This window comes from Onychostruthus taczanowskii, unplaced genomic scaffold (assembly GCF_017590055.1).
Source record: "Onychostruthus taczanowskii isolate IOZ18803 unplaced genomic scaffold, ASM1759005v1 scaffold29, whole genome shotgun sequence".
NCBI classification, from domain to species: domain Eukaryota; kingdom Metazoa; phylum Chordata; class Aves; order Passeriformes; family Passeridae; genus Onychostruthus; species Onychostruthus taczanowskii.
The window spans coordinates 5,638,088-5,655,993 of NW_024500239.1; the positions used below are offsets into that span (position 1 = coordinate 5,638,088).

The 17,906-nt window shown below is 38.5% G+C and overlaps 1 protein-coding gene across 4 annotated transcripts in view; it reads left to right on the forward strand.

Moving 5' to 3' along the window:
- Positions 1-17,906, forward strand: part of CTNNAL1 (catenin alpha like 1) — a 57,214-nt gene that overhangs the window by 22,073 nt on the left and 17,235 nt on the right. For all 4 annotated transcript variants that reach the window (XM_041408032.1, XM_041408034.1, XM_041408035.1 and 1 more), the window contains 6 exons: positions 5,329-5,516; positions 10,260-10,379; positions 13,053-13,142; positions 13,451-13,621; positions 14,659-14,859; positions 16,710-16,796. In XM_041408032.1, coding sequence (XP_041263966.1) covers positions 5,329-5,516; positions 10,260-10,379; positions 13,053-13,142; positions 13,451-13,621; positions 14,659-14,859; positions 16,710-16,796 — 857 coding nt within the window. The remainder of the gene's footprint in view (positions 1-5,328; positions 5,517-10,259; positions 10,380-13,052; positions 13,143-13,450; positions 13,622-14,658; positions 14,860-16,709; positions 16,797-17,906) is intronic.

Below are 17,906 nucleotides of genomic sequence, written 5' to 3' on the forward strand. Positions count from 1 at the left end.
ATTGAATGTGAAGTGTGGATAATTGAGTTGCCTGCTGTCACACTCCTTCCCCCAGAAGACTGTCTAGGCAAATAGAGGGTTGCATTCTCTGATGCTGTAGGAGACTGTCAGTGTCATGCTAAAAACTGCTTTCCTAAATACTAAATACTACTCCTTGCATAGTATTTCAGTGGCCCTCAGTGAATGCATATTCTTAGATCTGCAGTGAAGGCTTCAGTGTGACATCTAGTAGAATGTTCCTTTTGTTGTTAGTGGGGCAGGTTTTGTTTTTGCTTTCAAATACTTCTGGGTTATGGGAAATTCTACTTGAAGCTTTCCCAGTTTGAGCATGTGGATGAACCTGCAAGTGTGATAGACATTCTCCTTGCTGTGGCTTCAGGGAGACAATCTTGAACTTCTGTTGTTTATTTGTGGGAACAAATAAATGACACTTCCACAACCCTTCAACACTAATGTCTTGATTACTGCAGGGTGGGTCAGTATTCTACTCCAGGATGTAGGTTACTTGAAACTGATCTCTTAAGTTAAAAAGGGGGCTTGGGTGGCTGTTTGGTTTTTATCTTTGAAGTGACCTCAGAGTCCTGAGGACCTTGTCTTTGCTGTCCTAACTGGTGTATGTTTTGTTGGATCGCTGTTCTGGCCTCAGATTTTGGGGATGCAGTTCATACTATTGTTTGTGATTAAACGAAGAAAGAAGCTTAGAAATTGGGCATGGTGCTGTAAGAAATCCTCTGAAAATCTCTCAACAATGAGTCACAATGTCTAGAAACACGCTGCTGATGAATGATTGTTCTTGTTATTTGAAGGACCATTCTGAATAAACTTTAGACTGAAAATTCCTAGTTGCTCCAGTAAACTTGGCTGCAAACAGAAATGTCCTAATTTAAAAACATTCCATTTGTTATGTGAAGCATGTGTTTTCTCTTCAGAGATCCATGTAAAATGCTGACAAGGCAAAATTGCCAAAGTTCACATCAATAATCTCAGCTGCTGGAAGAGCAGTGCAGTCTGAATCTCTGTTTCTTGACTTTCCAGTTACACTGTGGTTAAGTATTTTTTTCTCCCTATCACCGTATGCAGGAGCAGCTCAGAACCTAAAAATAGTCTGCGATACTTCATCCCAGCAAAAGACTATAGTTCTTTTGTATTGAAAGTTTTATTTCCTGTTATGCAGTAATAGCCTCAGTCTAGAGGAGTGAAGATATGGCCTGTTTACATTTCTGTCAGCCTCTCGTTTACTTTGGCATGGCTCAGTTGTTCCCGGCATTTGAGATCTAACTTACGGCTTACATGGGAAATTCAGTATAGCAAACATGTTTGCTCCTGGGCATTTGTTTGATGGAGGGTTTTTGTGCCAGTAATATTTCTGTGGACTGTTCAGTGTTGGACGAAGTAACGTAGTCCTTTGAGTGGATAAATGTTGTCTGAACTCAGTTTCTGAACATGGTTACTCAAGTGCCATTTTTAATAACTTTGGTGTTCCCAAGTGAGCCAAAAAAATTTCCTGGACAATTATAGCCAGGAATATTGTCCGTATTAATGAACCCTATGTTCTGAGGGCATAGGCAGCAGAAAGCCTTTGCTCTTTAGGGCAGGGAATCTGGTAGAGCTGTTCATATTCTTTTTAGCCAATAAATTAGATTGTGTCTTAGGAATGGAGATTTTACAAGGCATAAAAGATTTCAACACAAAAGGATTTAGAACATTAAGCATCTCAATTTCTGAGAAAAGTAGGGAGTCTTTAAATCAATTGCATATTCTGCAGAGGCTTTGAAGGATGACAGATGTTGTATCTGTTTCTTGAGAAGGGTATAATCAGTGATTTGAAGTGTTTCAGACTTGTTATGACTATTTCCTTGTAATAAACCTTGTAATTTGATTGACTCAAAATAGAATCCTAAAACACAGCAGAGGGTCATGTAGCAGATTTGGGGTAACATTATTCTTGCACTGTGTCAATGTTTACAGCGACAGTATAGTAGTGGAATGTGACTTACAGAAGCACATTTTAGATGCCCATCTGTGATTTTTTTTTTGTTGTCTTTTTCTCTCTAAAAACTAGGAAAGACTGGCTAATTTAAAAGAGAAAACACATGTCAGGAATAAGTGTCATAGCTTTTCCAGTATTCTCTGCCAGTTGATTACGTATCCCTAAAGGAAGACGTGGAGTAAAATAAAAGCAATAAATAGCTCTCTCCTATTTTTGCTTTGGTTTTAGTACAAAGGGCTAAATTAAGAAGGCTGAAAAATGGAAATTTAAATGGATAAATGGAATCACAGAATAACTGAAGTTGTAAGGATTATTTTAACTCCCAAGAATGGAGATCATGCAATTTCTTGTACACTGCTCATTTCTTACTTCTTTTTTCTGCCCTTATGTAAGGGTGTTTGACCACCTTTGGTGTGGCAAAAGTATTTTCTTACATCTTGTTCCATCGCCATACCTACTAGGATCAGTCTGTCTGTGTCTCTCCATACCTGCCCCCTAGAAGGATAGATGTAGAGCGCAGAAAACTCTGCCACTGACCTCCTCTTCTTGGGGCAGAATAAACTTCCCCCCTTCAAGCTCTTCCCTTATGTCACTTGCTCCTCTGTGTCAGCTGAGGTGTTGAGGAGCCCAGAAGTGGACATGGTACTCCAGATGCTGCTTCACAAGTGCCAAAAGGAAGGGAAGAATCATTTCTGCAGCTTTCCATATGCAACTGACCATTGCTGCTGACTCCAACTCTTTGTTGGTCCTCCTTGTCTTTCCCCACGAAAATTCCTTGTTGACATCTGATCTCAGCATGTAGGGCTGAGTGGTGTTACCCTAGCCCAGATGTGGTATTTACTGCCCTTGTTGGACTTCACAGATTTTCTATCAGATAATTTTTTTTCAGCCTGTTCCTCTATCTAGCAGCCCTGCCCTCTGCAGTATCAGACACTCACCCACTTTGGTATTGTTCACGCACTTGCTGAGCATGCTGAGTAATCATCCAGGGAATAGTTTTGATGACTCTTGTCAGTCCCAGAGGTACAGCACTGGAAGTTGACTGCCCAGTGAATTTTGTACCTGTTATCAGCATCCCCAAGCCCAACAGTCAGGTTCATTTTCTACCCACCTTTTTGTTCACTTACTCCATATCCCTAGATGAAGTTATAAGGAAACTAGGGGAGATAGTGGCAGGGGCCATGCTGAAGCAGAGATGCACAGCATTTTCTTTGACATGGATGTGGCAGTTGTCTTTCTATCATTGGAAATACCACCCAATTGTCATAATCTCTCAGTCATGATAGCATGCTCAGATGTGTTTTATGGACTGGTGTGCACCCAGCTGGGTATAGCTTCCCTAGCTCCATCTCTTTACCATAACAGTCTTGTTCCTCATAGCTTACTCTCAGGGCTAAATTCCTGTTCCTGTAGTTGCGGATCTATAGGCAGAGAAGGAAGCCTTTGTTCTGTTACCAGAAGTCTTGAGTTTCTGTGGCTGTCTGAAGCTTTTGACAGGCTGATGTTGCAGGTGTTTCAGTGTTCTCTGATAAGTCTTTGTATGACTAGCTGCTTCACCTATGACTTTATTCATCCTCAAGAAGGTGAATCCCATAGCATAAAAAATGGGATAATCATATGCGTCCTTTCTTGGCTGCCAGAAGAACTTTGCATCTGTTTTAATTGTTCTCTGTGTGATTCTACAGCATTTTATGTTCTTACAGATGTTGTTAGGTCCCTGAAATAGGTTAATCTGCTGACAAAGGTGAAAAAGCAGAGGCTGGTGTGTAGTGAAATGAATTTGACTGTGGAGAAAGCTGTGGCCAATGTGTTTTACTGTCAAATGGTCTCCTCACCTAACTGGAGACTTGTCCTACAGCTTCACTGGAAGTGCCTCTGGCTGCCCCTCACTCTTTGAGCTGCAGTTGTACTTTCATAAGTCCTCTTGCTTCTATCCATTTCCAGGGCCTTCAGCTCTGGAACTCACTGTCTCAGACTGTACTATAGTACAGTATATTTGGGTGACTCTCTGATTATTTGGAACATGCCTTTTGTGACCTGGCCGGGTCCCAGCAAATGTACTGGAAGTTCCTTTCCATAATGCAATACTATTTAGGCAGCTTAAGAACCCAAGGGATTACAATTATCAGAGGAAAGAAGCACTATGAAATGTGGAGCTCTGTTGTTTGAAGGACTGTCAGGCCTTCCTTGTTCTACAGTGTGTGGTATTTCTGGAGTACTAGAATAATGCAGATTTTTCAAATGGGAGTACTGGCTTTATCAGGCTTTTTGAGTATTTTGTCTGCTTAGGTGAATTACCTTCATTGAAGTTTTGAAGATGAGTCATAGGGAATTTGATTAAATCTCCTAAATTTTATCCTTAAGGACGATCTATAGGTCAGCTGTAGGTTGATCATCTTGTTTTGCAAGCTAACCAAAATCATGTCTCAGAGCTTGCCTGAGCTCTGTCTCCCAGCAGTCTTCCTCTTGTTACAGATTGCTCTGCCTTTCCTGTATGGCACTACTATCTAGGGTACTCCAGAAGAGTCAATTGGATATGGTCTGTGTTTCTTCCTCAGATAAGGAAATCCAGCAGCAGCAGTGGATGTAGAGTTTTTACCTGCATAAAAAATAAAAGTGGTCAATTAAGCCTTTTTGAACTATCTAATTAATTAAATCCAAGTTGAATAAAAAGATGGTGATGAGCCAAAAATCAGTGCTTCCTTGCCTTTTTTTTTCCCTCTCCTGTCTCTGACAGTGCCCTGTTTAGTGGCCCTCCTTTGAATGTAAAGTGCAGCAGTCTGTAGTCTCACTGTAATGCTTCGGTCCTCCAAGCTGTAAAGTTACTGTTTGGAATCTATTATTCATGCCTGGAGACTTCTACAGGAATAAGAAACCTATAAATTATGGGAATGCTAATTGAAATTTGCAAAGTGGAGGGGAGTTTATAGCTCTTTCTTCCTTGCTGCATCCCGCTCTTTCAGTGGATTGATGCTGCAAGTGTGGATACTGGCGTGACTTTGGCTATTAAAATCAGAATAATACCTCCCATGAATGTTTTCTCCCTCCACACTCCCTAATTCTGCCCATCACTCCCCCATCAAATAGCTGTAGATGACTGTGAGGAAATTAATGTATGTTACAGATGGAAGAATAAGGTAGTAGTGAGTAGTAATCCACATTTAAATATGGAGAGGGTGCCACCAGCAGTCAGTCAAAGGAAGTAAAGTGAAATAAAAAAGAGTTGTAGATAGCTCTGAAATTTTCTTATCCCTCAAAGGTAAAAGTTAAGAATGCTTGATATCCCAGTATCTTTCTTCTAAATATGGAAAGTCACTTTATTTCTTTTTTCCTTCTAGGTGAAACAATTGCGCAGCTTACAGATGTGGCAAGCTTGGATCATCCAGAATCTGATAGCCACATAACAATCTTTACGGACAAAACGGGTGTGGTGAAAGCTGCAAGGATGTTGCTTTCTTCTGTCACAAAGGTGTTGGTGTTAGCAGACAGAATTGTTATTAAGCAAATTATAACTTCCAGGAATAAGGTATTGTAGCTTCTTTTCTGTTCTGTTTAACTGATACCTGTAGTCAGTGCAAACGAGTGGTGATAAATATGATATTGTCATTGTCTCTCTGGAGGAATTATAAAATAAAGAGATAAAAATGAATGTCTTACACATACTTGTTTACTTACCAGGTATCTGAAAGGGGATGGCTCTGAGCCAGTAGGATTAAAATAACAGTTTTCAGTGATTCTGCATTTTATGTCAACCACATTGCTTTATTCACTTGTTATGTTGGAGAAGATGCTGTGTTACTGCTTATTTAACTTTAAATTTGCTGTGAGGTGAAAAGTGTATCTGTTGGTTGAATGGTCAATAAATCTTCTATTTGCTAATGACAGGATGTTTGTACTGTCAGGATCAAGACAAGGAGAGCATTACGGGATCTAGGCAAAAAGCAGTGAGGAATGCACATAAATGTCTGTGCCAGTGAAGTGAGGTTTACAGATTAAAAGCTTTTTGTGCAGTTTAACTTAGGTCTTGAAACTTAGGATGAAACTACTTGGTTGGTTTAAATAATCTATGAAGGCCCATTTAACCTCAAATATAATCTGTTTCATGCAGTGCAGACTTCACTGTCTTGCCTGTAGGACATTCTTCCATTTTTTTCTTCACAATGTACTAAAACAAAAATAGAAAAATCCTGTATTTGAAAAATGAGAACCTGGTAAGGCCTGGGGGTTTCCATTAATTTTGAGCTTGTAATCCAGAGCAGTGCCCCTCTTTCCACTTTTGACTTCTTATGCTGTCTCTATTCCTTTGTCCTGGTTTACTTTCCAGACCCACTGGACTCTATTTTGCAGCACCCAGATCCAAGGCACTTAGCTCAGTCCAGGATTCAAAACCAGTGAAATTACCTGCTTCTCTCTGGCTTTAGACTTGGCAGCACTGATCTGCTGTCTTTGTGCTCATTTCTTCTCCCAGCAGCTGATTCAGTTGGCAGCAGTGTTATCAATACCAGTTTGCTGAAGTTTCTTGCAGCAATGGTCTTTTTTTGCACAGAAGACCAGAATGGTGCATTTAATACCTTTTGCTGCTTTTCTGCTGTCATCTGTGGCCTGTGGAGGAACTGTGCAAATGCACATGTCATGAAAGGATAAGGAGGGTTATATCCTTTCAGGAGCAGGCTAGGTTTCTGATAATTTTAAATGTATATGAAAATATTGTCATATATACACCGATGTGAATATAGTAAGCATAAGTGCAACATTTAATTTTGAAAGTGTTTCAAGCAATCTTATGGTCCAGAGTATGTGTGTGTGATTCTGACTGCCATAGACATAGAATTGTAAAATATCCTGAGTTGAAGAGGCCCAAGTCCAACACCTGGCCCTGCACAGGACACCCCAAAAGTAACACCATGTGCCCAAGAGCATTGTACAAATGCTTCTTGTCAGGCTTGGTGCTGTGACCACTTCCCTGGAGAACCTGTTCCAGTGCCCAACCTTCACCTCTGGGTGAAGAACCTTTTCCTGATACCCAGTCTAAAAACTCCCCATATAAAACTTCAGGCCATTCCTTCAGGTCCTGTCACAGAAGAGATCAGTGCCTGCTGCTTCTCTTCCCCTCACAAGAAAGTTGTAACTGCAATGAGGTCTCCCCTAAGTCTCCTCTTCTCCTGAACAGACCAAGTGACCTCAGCCACTCCTCATACAGCTTCCCCTCAAGGCCCTTCACCATCTTTGTAGCCCCCCTTTGGACACTCACTAATGGCTTAATAATATCCTTATATTTTGGCACCCAAAACTGCCCCCAGCACTCAAGGTGAGGCTGCCCCAGTGCAGAGCAGAGTGGGATGGTGCCCTCCCATCCCCAGCTGTCAATGCTGTGCCTGATGCACCCCAGGACACAGCTAGTCTTTGTCGTCTCTTGGATTTTATTGGATTCTCCTTTGTGTGCATAGTGCACGTGTCTGGGAAAGTCTGCTTTTGTCTGTGGTGCCAGTAGACAGTTCAGGACCAGATTAAACAAATCTCCAGGACCAGATTAAACAAATGATGGTGCAGGCCTAATATTTATACATGCTCTAATTTTTATTGTAAGTACACTCCTGAAAATTGTGTAGAGATGCTGCTATGAAGAGACACTGCTATGATAGATAACAAAGAGGTTCTTGCTGTAGAAGACTTTGTGGTATAGGGATGATACAGGCAGGGTTTTAAGAAGTGCACACAAGTACTCTGAAACAGTGTAGTATAATATGGCAAAGAGGATAGAAAGGTAGGAAGAGGATCATCAGTGCTGCCAACTGGAGAAGATTCTGCCTTCTTGAAATGCATCACTGTTCCAGAAGATCTCAGCTCCATTTTTATCTTAGAGACTGAATGCCTTTTTTATCTTAGAGACTGAGAATGTTAAACTTCTATTGCCTTTTTTTTTTTTTGCCTATTTCTGAACACCTTTTTCCACTGTCATCATCTTCCTCATGTGATTAAAGAGTCAATCAAGGGCAAAGGACAGAAAAACAGATGAGTGGTTGGACATCCAATCCCTCAGACAAATGAAGTGATTGAGATCTTCCAGAATAGTGATCTGTTCTGGAATCCAGTGCCTGGCTGATGATCCTGTCCCTGCTTTCACATTCTCTGCACCTTATATGCTGTCCTTGTGTTCTTGGTTTGCGTACATTTTCTTCCATACCTGCCCACATCTTTCCTACCGCACAAAATCAGTTTCATCGTCCATCAGTCTTAGTCACTGCATCGGTGAGCTGAAGGTTTTGCTCCACTCGCTGTCACCAGTCAGGTTAGGAGAGCCAGAACAATAAGCAGGGAAGTGACAGATAGTGGGGGAGTTGCTGCATTGTTCATTTTGGATCAAAATATGGATGTGCCCCGAAGTGATGTCAGCCTACGACTGCTGTTTGCAAGGTGACATTCATCCTGCAGCAGTAGCTGTGCAATACCTAGTGCTAATTTAGATGTTAATAAGAATGTAAAACCTTGGGTTTTTAAAAGTTTTTTTAACCTTTTATTTGAAAGATGTATGTCTTCATTACTATCTGAATGTTTCTTGTTGAAGAAGCTTTAAAACAAAGAATTATGAAGACACCACAGGTATTTTGCATTGTATTGGCATCTTGAATAAGCTTTAGACAAATTTAGAGCTGTCTATACATTTTTTGGATTGTCAGCTCTGCCTGGGATGTCTAGAATTATTTAATGTAATGGAAATGCATGTGCTTTCACTATAATTTTTATTTGACAAGGAATTTGTCATGAGAGAAACACAGAAAACTGTAACAGAGTTGTTTGCAACCAAGGTCAGACTCATAAAGTACAACGTCTGATTAAACCTAGAATGGTTGAGCATCGTTAATATTTCTTTATCTATTCTTAGAAGAGAAAGTTGGACCTTAGCTTCTATGTTTTCCTTTTTTATCCACATTTACTTTTCTACATCCTCACTTTCCCAGTCCTGTGGTTCTGTCCTTCTTCCACTCTCATACTGCTCTTTTCACATCTTTATGCATCTTCCTTCCAAGTCCTTCATACTCCAGCCTTTTTCATACATCAACAGCCCAATCAGGAAAACTCCTTCCTTCTTCAGCCTTTATGGAACTGGTTGCCCAACATAATATACTCAGACAGATTGCTGCAGTCTAAAATTGCTCGATAAAGCTGTGAATTCCACAGCAGTCGCAGTGGGACATTTGCTTTACTTAGGTTACAGCTGAGATTGAGTGGCTGCTCTGCCACAAACAAATGGGTGCTTCTAGGAGAGTTTGCCAGGGTTGCAAGGAAGGGGGAGTTTGTCATAATCAGGTGAGCACACTGTTTTTGTAGCTGTGGGGAGATATTTTTGGCATAGAAAAGGAAAAATCATTTGAAGTTTCTTCCTTTCAAGTATAGTCTGTTAAATTTTCATGTGGTGTTTTATCTCCAGTCTGAAAGACAATATAGAACTGCTTTGAGTGTTTTCCCTTCTGAAGACATTTAGTGGATTTGAAAGATCACTTTGAGATTAGCAAGTATATGTCTAACCTGAAAAATGCAGATGTTAATTTCTGTTGTAATCCATAATGTAGTGACTTCACAGGATACCTTCAGTAATCAGTAATTTATAAGCTCTGTGATAGTCTTTGCTGAGTGTTTAAAAAAATGCTGATTTTACATGCTTTTATGTATCTTGAGTAAGAACTTGGTACAGCTTGGGTTTATTTAGTTCTTTGTTTTAATAATAGAAGTCTCCAGAGTTAGAGTAGGTTGTTACAGAAAGTGCAAAACTATGTATTCACTTATTTTTCACCTTTTCATTTCAATTTTGTTGAATTCTGTTGCTTTTTTTTTTAATATACAGAGCCACCAAAACACGTCTGTGCAACTGTGACTTTAGACTTTAAAAGTTAGCCATCTGAAATGGAGAGTTACAACACAGGAGTATAATCTGCACTTGTTACTGTCATATTAAATTTAAAACCAAATTTTTTCCTGAATCTGGAAGCTGAATCCATCAATACTGTTACTCTTCATATTGTGAGGAGCAAGGAAAATGTTTTGGGAGGGCTGACAACAAATGACTCACTTTGAATGAATAATTCACGATAATTAACTTACATTTGATTTCTGGCTGTTGAGTTATTACTGCTTAAATAGTGACAAAATATATACATTTGAAACTACACACCTTAGGAGTGTCAGTAAATAAAAGTGCTCCTAGTTCAATTATAATGTTTTTTGTTCAGTCAGCATCTTGATAATCTACTTATTTTCCCTTATCTTGCAGGTTCTTGCAACAATGGAACAACTAGAAAAAGTCAGTAGTTTCCAGGAGTTTGTACAGATATTCAGCCAGTTTGGAAATGAAATGGTGGAGTTTGCCCATTTAACTGGAGATCGGCAAAATGTAAGTATTAGTAAAAGGTTGTAAGAGATGTTGCACAGTATCATCCTCATCTTATTACCAGGAACATATGAGTTCTTCTGGGATGATAAAAGAAAACAAAACAATTGCTGGTGTCCTGTCTGTGGATTCTGCCCTCTCCTTGCTCCACCCAAAACACGTCTTCTGATTTTAAAGCTCAGCCTGAGAAATATGGCTGCATTGTTTGCCCTACATATCTTCCAGAAGCCTGGGTGTGTGTTATTTTCATTGTCTTTTGGCTTCAGTCACTTTCTTTTGGCTCTAACTTTTCTGGCTCGTTACTCTGGTAGAGAGTATGTCTGTTGTTATTTGACAGAAATATTTGATGTTTGCATGTAGTGAAAGGACTTCATTATCTTAAAAAACTCCAAAGGAATTCTAATAAAGCATCTGCTTGGTGGCTTGTTAGAGTTTTGTTTGGTTTTTTTGTGTTTTTTTTTTTGTTTTTGTTTTGTTTTTTTTTTGTTTTTTTTCTTTTTTTTTTTTTATTATTGTTATTCTGAAATATTTTTCTAGGTGTAGGTTGAAACCTTCTTATGTTAGGGCAATGAATTTTAGTTCTCACAGGCAGCTACGATTTCAAAGCCTTTCATTCATACTGGAGGCTTTTTTCCCACTACTTCCATGTAAATTTAAGGGTTTGCTGAGGCTTAAGACATCTGCTGTGAGCTCTAGTTGCTTTCTCTTGATAATCCAGTCCTCTGTTCAGAACTAAACCAGGGTTTGGTATAGAGAGTCAGCAAAATTCAGAATTACGCTTGTATAAACAAATTGGCCAACATCATGTGTTTCCTTTTACTGTTGATGTGTGCATGCTTGGTGTCAAAAAACCATTACTGGGAAAGCTACTTAAAATGAAAGGAAATACCTGCCTAGAAGTGAACTTTTTTTTTTTTTTTTTTTTTTTTTTTTTTTTATTATTGTTATTCTGAAATATTTTTCTAGGTGTAGGTTGAAACCTTCTTATGTTAGGGCAATGAATTTTAGTTCTCACAGGCAGCTACGATTTCAAAGCCTTTCATTCATACTGGAGGCTTTTTTCCCACTACTTCCATGTAAATTTAAGGGTTTGCTGAGGCTTAAGACATCTGCTGTGAGCTCTAGTTGCTTTCTCTTGATAATCCAGTCCTCTGTTCAGAACTAAACCAGGGTTTGGTATAGAGAGTCCCTAATGTTCAGCAAAATTCAGAATTCCGCTTGTATAAACAAATAGGCCAACATCATGTGTTTCCTTTTATTGATGTGTGCATGCTTGGTGTCAAAAAACCATTACTGGGAAAGCTACTTAAAATGAAAGGAAATACCTGCCTAGAAGTGAACTTTTTTTTTTTTTTTTTTTTTTTTTTTTTATTAGTGAAGTATTTTTTCCCTGAAGCAGTTGTTTCTTTGAAGGGGAAACATGCATTATTAGGAAGTTGTAGTCACTTTTCAACCATGTTGAATTTTCAGTGTTGAGTGGTCTTCTGCTCTCCCCTCCTTGCCTACTTGACTCTTTTGGCAAGAGTGCTACATTACTACTTCTTCACTTGTGTCAGGACTTTCTTGATGTGCTCAGTTTACAGTGTGAAGACTGCTATGTGGCATTACTGGTTTTATGGGGAGGAAGCATTCCCTCACAGTATTTATAAGTGTGCCATAAATTCTTGAGTGCCATCAGATTTATCAGAGTGTAATATCAGAATTTCAGAAATCAACTGTTTTCTTGTTTGGTTGTTGGTTTTATTTTTAATTTAATTTTGATCTTAAAGATTTTCTGTAGTTGCTAAGTACAGGCACTATAAAAATGTCAAAACAGGCTGCTGCTGTGATTTATCTGGGTGTTTTTGTTAATCTAGGGTATATTAGGATTAATTACATCCTGTAAAGCTTCAGCTCATCCCATTCAGTTGCCTGTTTGACACTCAGATAGCACTCAGCTGTCTTTGTGAGCAGTGAGAAGACTGTAGTTGTAGCTTTCTAAGTTCTTCCCCTTGTTAGACCCTCTTGCATGCTGAGGGATTCTTGCCTTGCCCTCTTCCCCCACATCCTGGTGTGGATGAACTGATCCCCCACATCTGTTTTGATGAACTTTGCTGGGGGTATAGTTCAGTTTTGCAGGTGTATCCATCTTTCCCTGGAAAGTTTCTGTACTCAGAGCAGAGAAATACCAAGGTATTGCTTTTTCAGCCTGTTAAGACTTTTTTTATTACTGGTGTGTAGCAAATATAACACTCAAGTAGAGAAAATATTTAGTTTACATTTCCTCCACTGCAGTATAGTGAAAAGCAGGTGTTCTCTGTTACTATCTTACCCTCCCCTCCATTTCAGAAAATACTTCTTGTCAGCTATTCTTTTCACCTCATTTTTCTGTTTTATGAATAATGCCATATGATAAAGGTATCAAAATTAGCAACAGTTTACATAATGTGCTCTGTATCTTGGAGATTTTCCTTCTTTGAAATCTGAGTTGAATAGAGCCAAGAATAAATGCATAAATTGAAGTCTGTCTGAAAAGTAAGTTCTAGATCATGACTTAGGCTGAAAATAGCAGTTGTCAGAAATTAGAAAGCTTTCTCACAACCCATTCACCTGCAAGAGTTCTTTTTCCAGTCTCACAAGTAAATATTTTAGATACTGTGTAATATTTGGGTCTTTTTTTTTTCTTTTGATGTTTAGGATTTGAAGGACGAGAAGAAAAAGGCTAGAATGGCAGCATCTAGGGCTGTTCTTGAGAAGTGCACTATGATGCTCCTGACTGCTTCAAAGGTGAGTGAGTTTGTGCACCCTTACATAACTTGGCTAAATCACAAAGCATGGCATCGTCCAGGAGAGCTGACTCTCCTCTCTCAGCCCCACTTTAGATTTCATCCTAAAGAAGGGTATAAGTGTACAGAAAGAGGAAAGAAAATCTTTATATTCTGAGTAACGGTGTGAATTCGACTTAACAGCAGTTCAACAGAAAGAATTCACCATATTCTAAACACATTTTTTAGACTTGCCTTAGCAGGAAGCATTCATTTCAATATACTGCATGTGTACTCTTTCATAATAGTTACTCTGCTTTCTTTAAAAAGACTTGTCTGAGGCATCCAGACTGTGAGTCTGCTCGTATTAACAAAGATGGAGTTTTTCATCGGATGAGACTAGCTTTGGAACAGGTGATAGAAATTGTAACTGACTCTAGACCAAATGGAGAGAATGAAATGGCCCCCATCAGCATATATTCTGGCATCAAAGAATTCAAGGTAAGAGTAGAAATAATGCTGTTTTCTACAGCCAATAAAGTACCTCTTAGCTGGGATTTTGAGGGAAAAAAAGTGGTATTAGGTTTGAGATCATGGAGCTGCATCTCTTCAGAGGTATTGACTTAAATAACTGTCCCAAAATGTTAAAGAATCTGTCAAGAGGTGACTATAATTTAATTGTCATTGCCAAAATACACCCCTCTTTCTGAATCAGTATGCATTCAGAACTCTAATATTTTGTTGAGGTGATGCATTGACACTGAATAAACTGAAGTATCAGGATCTGATCAGACCTTCATTAAAATAGTTGCTGTTTGAGAATTCTTACTTTTTAAGTGTTAATGTTTTTAAAACTGCACCTTAAAATATTAATACAGACATTTAAAAGAGCAAATTCAAAAGAAATGTTCTGAATTGAAATTGTATCCTGTAGCTCAATGGACTTTTTTCCTCATAAAGGCTTTTCTAAATTTCATACTCCATTAAGAACAGTTAATGAGCAACCATGGCTTACTGCTTTTGGCCTGGCCCTTTGATTCAATTTATTTGTTTATCCATTTCCCCTCTTTGAATTTCCACTGAAATTTTTTGAGAGTGCCCCAAAGTATTCAATTTACTACATACACATTTTTAGAAAACTACTCAAAATGGATTACATGGATGTGGAAGGATCAAACAAAATTGGAACATATATTTAATTTCTGAAACTTCTTGAAGTTTGAAACTTTGTATTGACAGCAGTAGAACAATGATGTATTTGCTGTTATTCCTTACAAGGAATACAATGATGTATTTGCTGCTATTCCTGAGAAGGTGCTAGTAAACTGCTGATTGTATTATCACTTTTAAGAAACATCCCAAACCCCAAACTGCAGGTCTGGACACAAGCAAATTGTTGAATCGCTTTGAAAATAAGGGAGTAATTTAAAAAAGCATTAAGGAGAAAAATAAAACGTAAAATGATAGATCTGCTTTCTGCATTTGCGTCACAACTAAATCACATAAATTCTCAAGGAAATTATGTGCTTCTTTTTCAGAACAAGGTTGAAGGTCTCCGTGAGAATCTTTATTTTCTCTCAAAAGAGAACCTTTCAACAATGCTGGAAGTTATCCTGGAACATACAGAAGACTTCACAGACTCTGCCTATACAAGTCATGAGCACAGAGAGCACATTTTGGAGCTGTCTAAACAAGCTAAAATGGAACTAGAGCAGCTGGTTTCAGTGTGGATGCAAGCTGTAAGAGCTTTTTAGCAAAGTAAATCTTTTCATCTCTACTTTGAGAAGAAATTTTGAATGCAGTCTTTCTTCTGGTCTAGGAAGAGAGAACTTCCGGGTGTATTCCTCACAGTGGGAGCTGATCAAGGAAGCCACAGTTCATTCTGTGCTTTTGCAGCTTCCATATGTTCTGTCCTCCCCCTACCCCAGTGGTATTGCTTCATTGATTCTTTGATGGCTAAATTAGGCTACTGATGGCAGTAGACTAATTTAATGAAGATGTGAGTGGAAACAAGTCAGTGAACAGAAGTATCACTGCACAGTCTTAAACAGTGAAGTCTTTTGGTGGAGTAGTTCAGAGATTTCAACTGTCTTGATCCCATAGCTGTGACGGCAGTTTTGTTTCTTGTTTCCAATGGAAACAGTGAAACTGTTGGAAAGGGAAACGTAAAAAATTGCCTGGGTTTTCAATATTATGGAGAGAGAAGAGAAACAATAAGACAGGCTATTTTCGTTTGTCCTTTTTTACATTATTTAAATGATGAAGAAAAGAATCATGTTTAGAAAAAGCTTTTACAAAAGAATCATGTTAAGCCTGCCTCTAGCATTTGTCTTACTTGTTCCTTGAAAATTATAGAAGATGCGTGCAAAAGAGGTAGCGAAAGCAGAGATGGAAAATGCAGCTTCTGGTTTTGATGCTGACTTGCTTTCAGTCTTGCTCCTGGGGATATGTATAGCACAGAGTGTTATCAACACTCTGAAATATGGCAGATGTGTCCTGGTATAGGATATTTACTTAACTGAGTGTATTTCTTATGAGAAAGTATTTTTGTTCCCTTTTTCCTCTTTGAATCAGGTACTGCCATCAGGTGTTTTTAATGCAGTAGTGTAGTTTGAAGGGCATATAAATCTTACTGATAATACAGAATATTGTTATGAAAAACAAGACACATACAGAGTATCGATTGCATATAGGAGCTAAGCCTGTGTTTAGCTTGGTGTTGGTGGTTAGCCCTGGTAGGCAGCTGTGCAAACACTGCTCAGCAATCACTAACACCGTGTTGTTAACACTGACTTTATCACAAATCCAAAGCAGCAGCATGCCAGATTTATAAAGAAAGTTAATTCTATCCTAGCCAAAACCAGGATACATGGTTATTTTTAAGCTCTATTACTGGTGGAAAATAGTCACCTCTAAATAATTTACAGGCTACATTTCAAGAGATAGAAATAAGAGCCTAGTACGAGATTATGCATATACATGGTCTGTGAAAATACTTGGACATGCACATGTGTGCTTATGCATTAAAAATTTTCATTAATAAATAACCCAGCCTAGTTGTGACTAAAGACACAGTAGCAAGTAAAATAATAACAGCTCACTGAGGTGGATATTTGGTTTCAGCTCAACAGTTTCATTGCAAGGTGAATGTTCTGAAGAATCAATCTTATAATTCAATATAAAACATTTGGTATTTTTAGGTACCACTTTATTTTAAAAGGATGTTTCTATTAAAAAAACCTGCCTTAAATGCTTGTTTTACTTTAGGATGGCCAGGTAGATTTCTGGCAGATGTCATGGAAACCCTTTTCCTGAAAAAAGCTAAGTGATGTTTAGAAATAAATTCCTGTTGAACACAAGCAGTCAACCAGATTGTCTTACAAGTGGTTTTAGATTTAAATTGGTGATAACTGTTTCTATAAAAGAATTTTTCTAGTAGAATATACACAGGCTGCATAAGTGAGAGCATTTCATCTGGAAAGAAAAGGCTGTCTTCTAAAGCTTCTTGAGCTAATAGCATATGATGTCACAGTGGGGTTTGCAGGGTTTTTTGTGTAATGTCTTGTTGGTTTCTTTCTTTTGTTTGTAGCAAAATCAAAAGACAAAGGATCTCGTGGAAGACTTGGAAGTAGCCATTTTAAAAACGTGCCAGTGCATGAATGAACTTAAAAGAGAGGTAAGTGCAGCTTGAGCAAGATAAGGTGAATACAAGTTTGAATTTCATACTTTTCAAACATGAGGTTGTAAAATGGGATCCTGTACCCAAGAAGACTGTTGCCTGCTAATAGACAAGAGTAACCAAATCAGAATTGCATCATGGAGCTAGCTACATCACCTTTGTCCTTACTGATTAGTTGGCTGCATAGGTTCATTGCTGACCCAAAAAAGAAGTGTTTGGAAGCAAGTACTATGTATGTAATCATTATTTTAAATGTAAAGGCAAACTTCCCTTGGGGATGCATACATCACTGTTTGTAAATACATTTTCTTCTAGTGTGTGTCTGGATTAATAAATTATATTTGCAGTTTATTTGTATTTAACATTTCCTATTGATTTCCTTAGCAGAAATATGTTATGACAGTACTCAGGGCTTTTTTTTCTCAGCAGTTGTGAGATGTGTATGTGTCTGTAGTAAATCATTATTCTTTCCCTCAGTGCAAGTATGCTGGGTCAGCTTGCATACACGCATGGAATAGCTGCCTCATTTGGTACATGGGATGGACTGCACTTGCTGCTCAGGGTCTTCACCCTTCCTAGAAAGGATAGCATTGCTGCCTTGTCTGTTCCACAGAATTGAAGCAAATACAGAATCTGATTTCTGGCAGCTTCCTAAATATTTGCACATGATTCATTTATCTTCTCAACTGCTTCAAATTGCTGTTCTTTTAAACAGATGGAGAAATGAAGATTAAGAACAGTGAGTTTCAACACAGAGCAGTGCAAAGATGTTAGAGATGTGTGGTGAACTTGCTTAGGCTGAGCTGTCAGCTGCTGTAACTGGAAAATCTCAACTGCTGAAAAAATGCTCCCCTTTTTTACCATAGGCAGAATAGAAATTTTATCTTCTGGACTATAGTTCCTGCAGCTGTCCTGAAGATTTGAACAGTGCTTTCAATCTGTTTCAGTTCACTGCTGTCAGGCAGAGTGTTGGGCTCCAGAAAGTGGGGGATGCATAATTTTTGCACTTGGATTATGTGCTGGTTTGTAATTTGATCATCATTATGGAGGAAATTGGTAGCAGAGCTTTTCCAAAGTGACTTTCACTTTGGAATGTATGCACTTCGC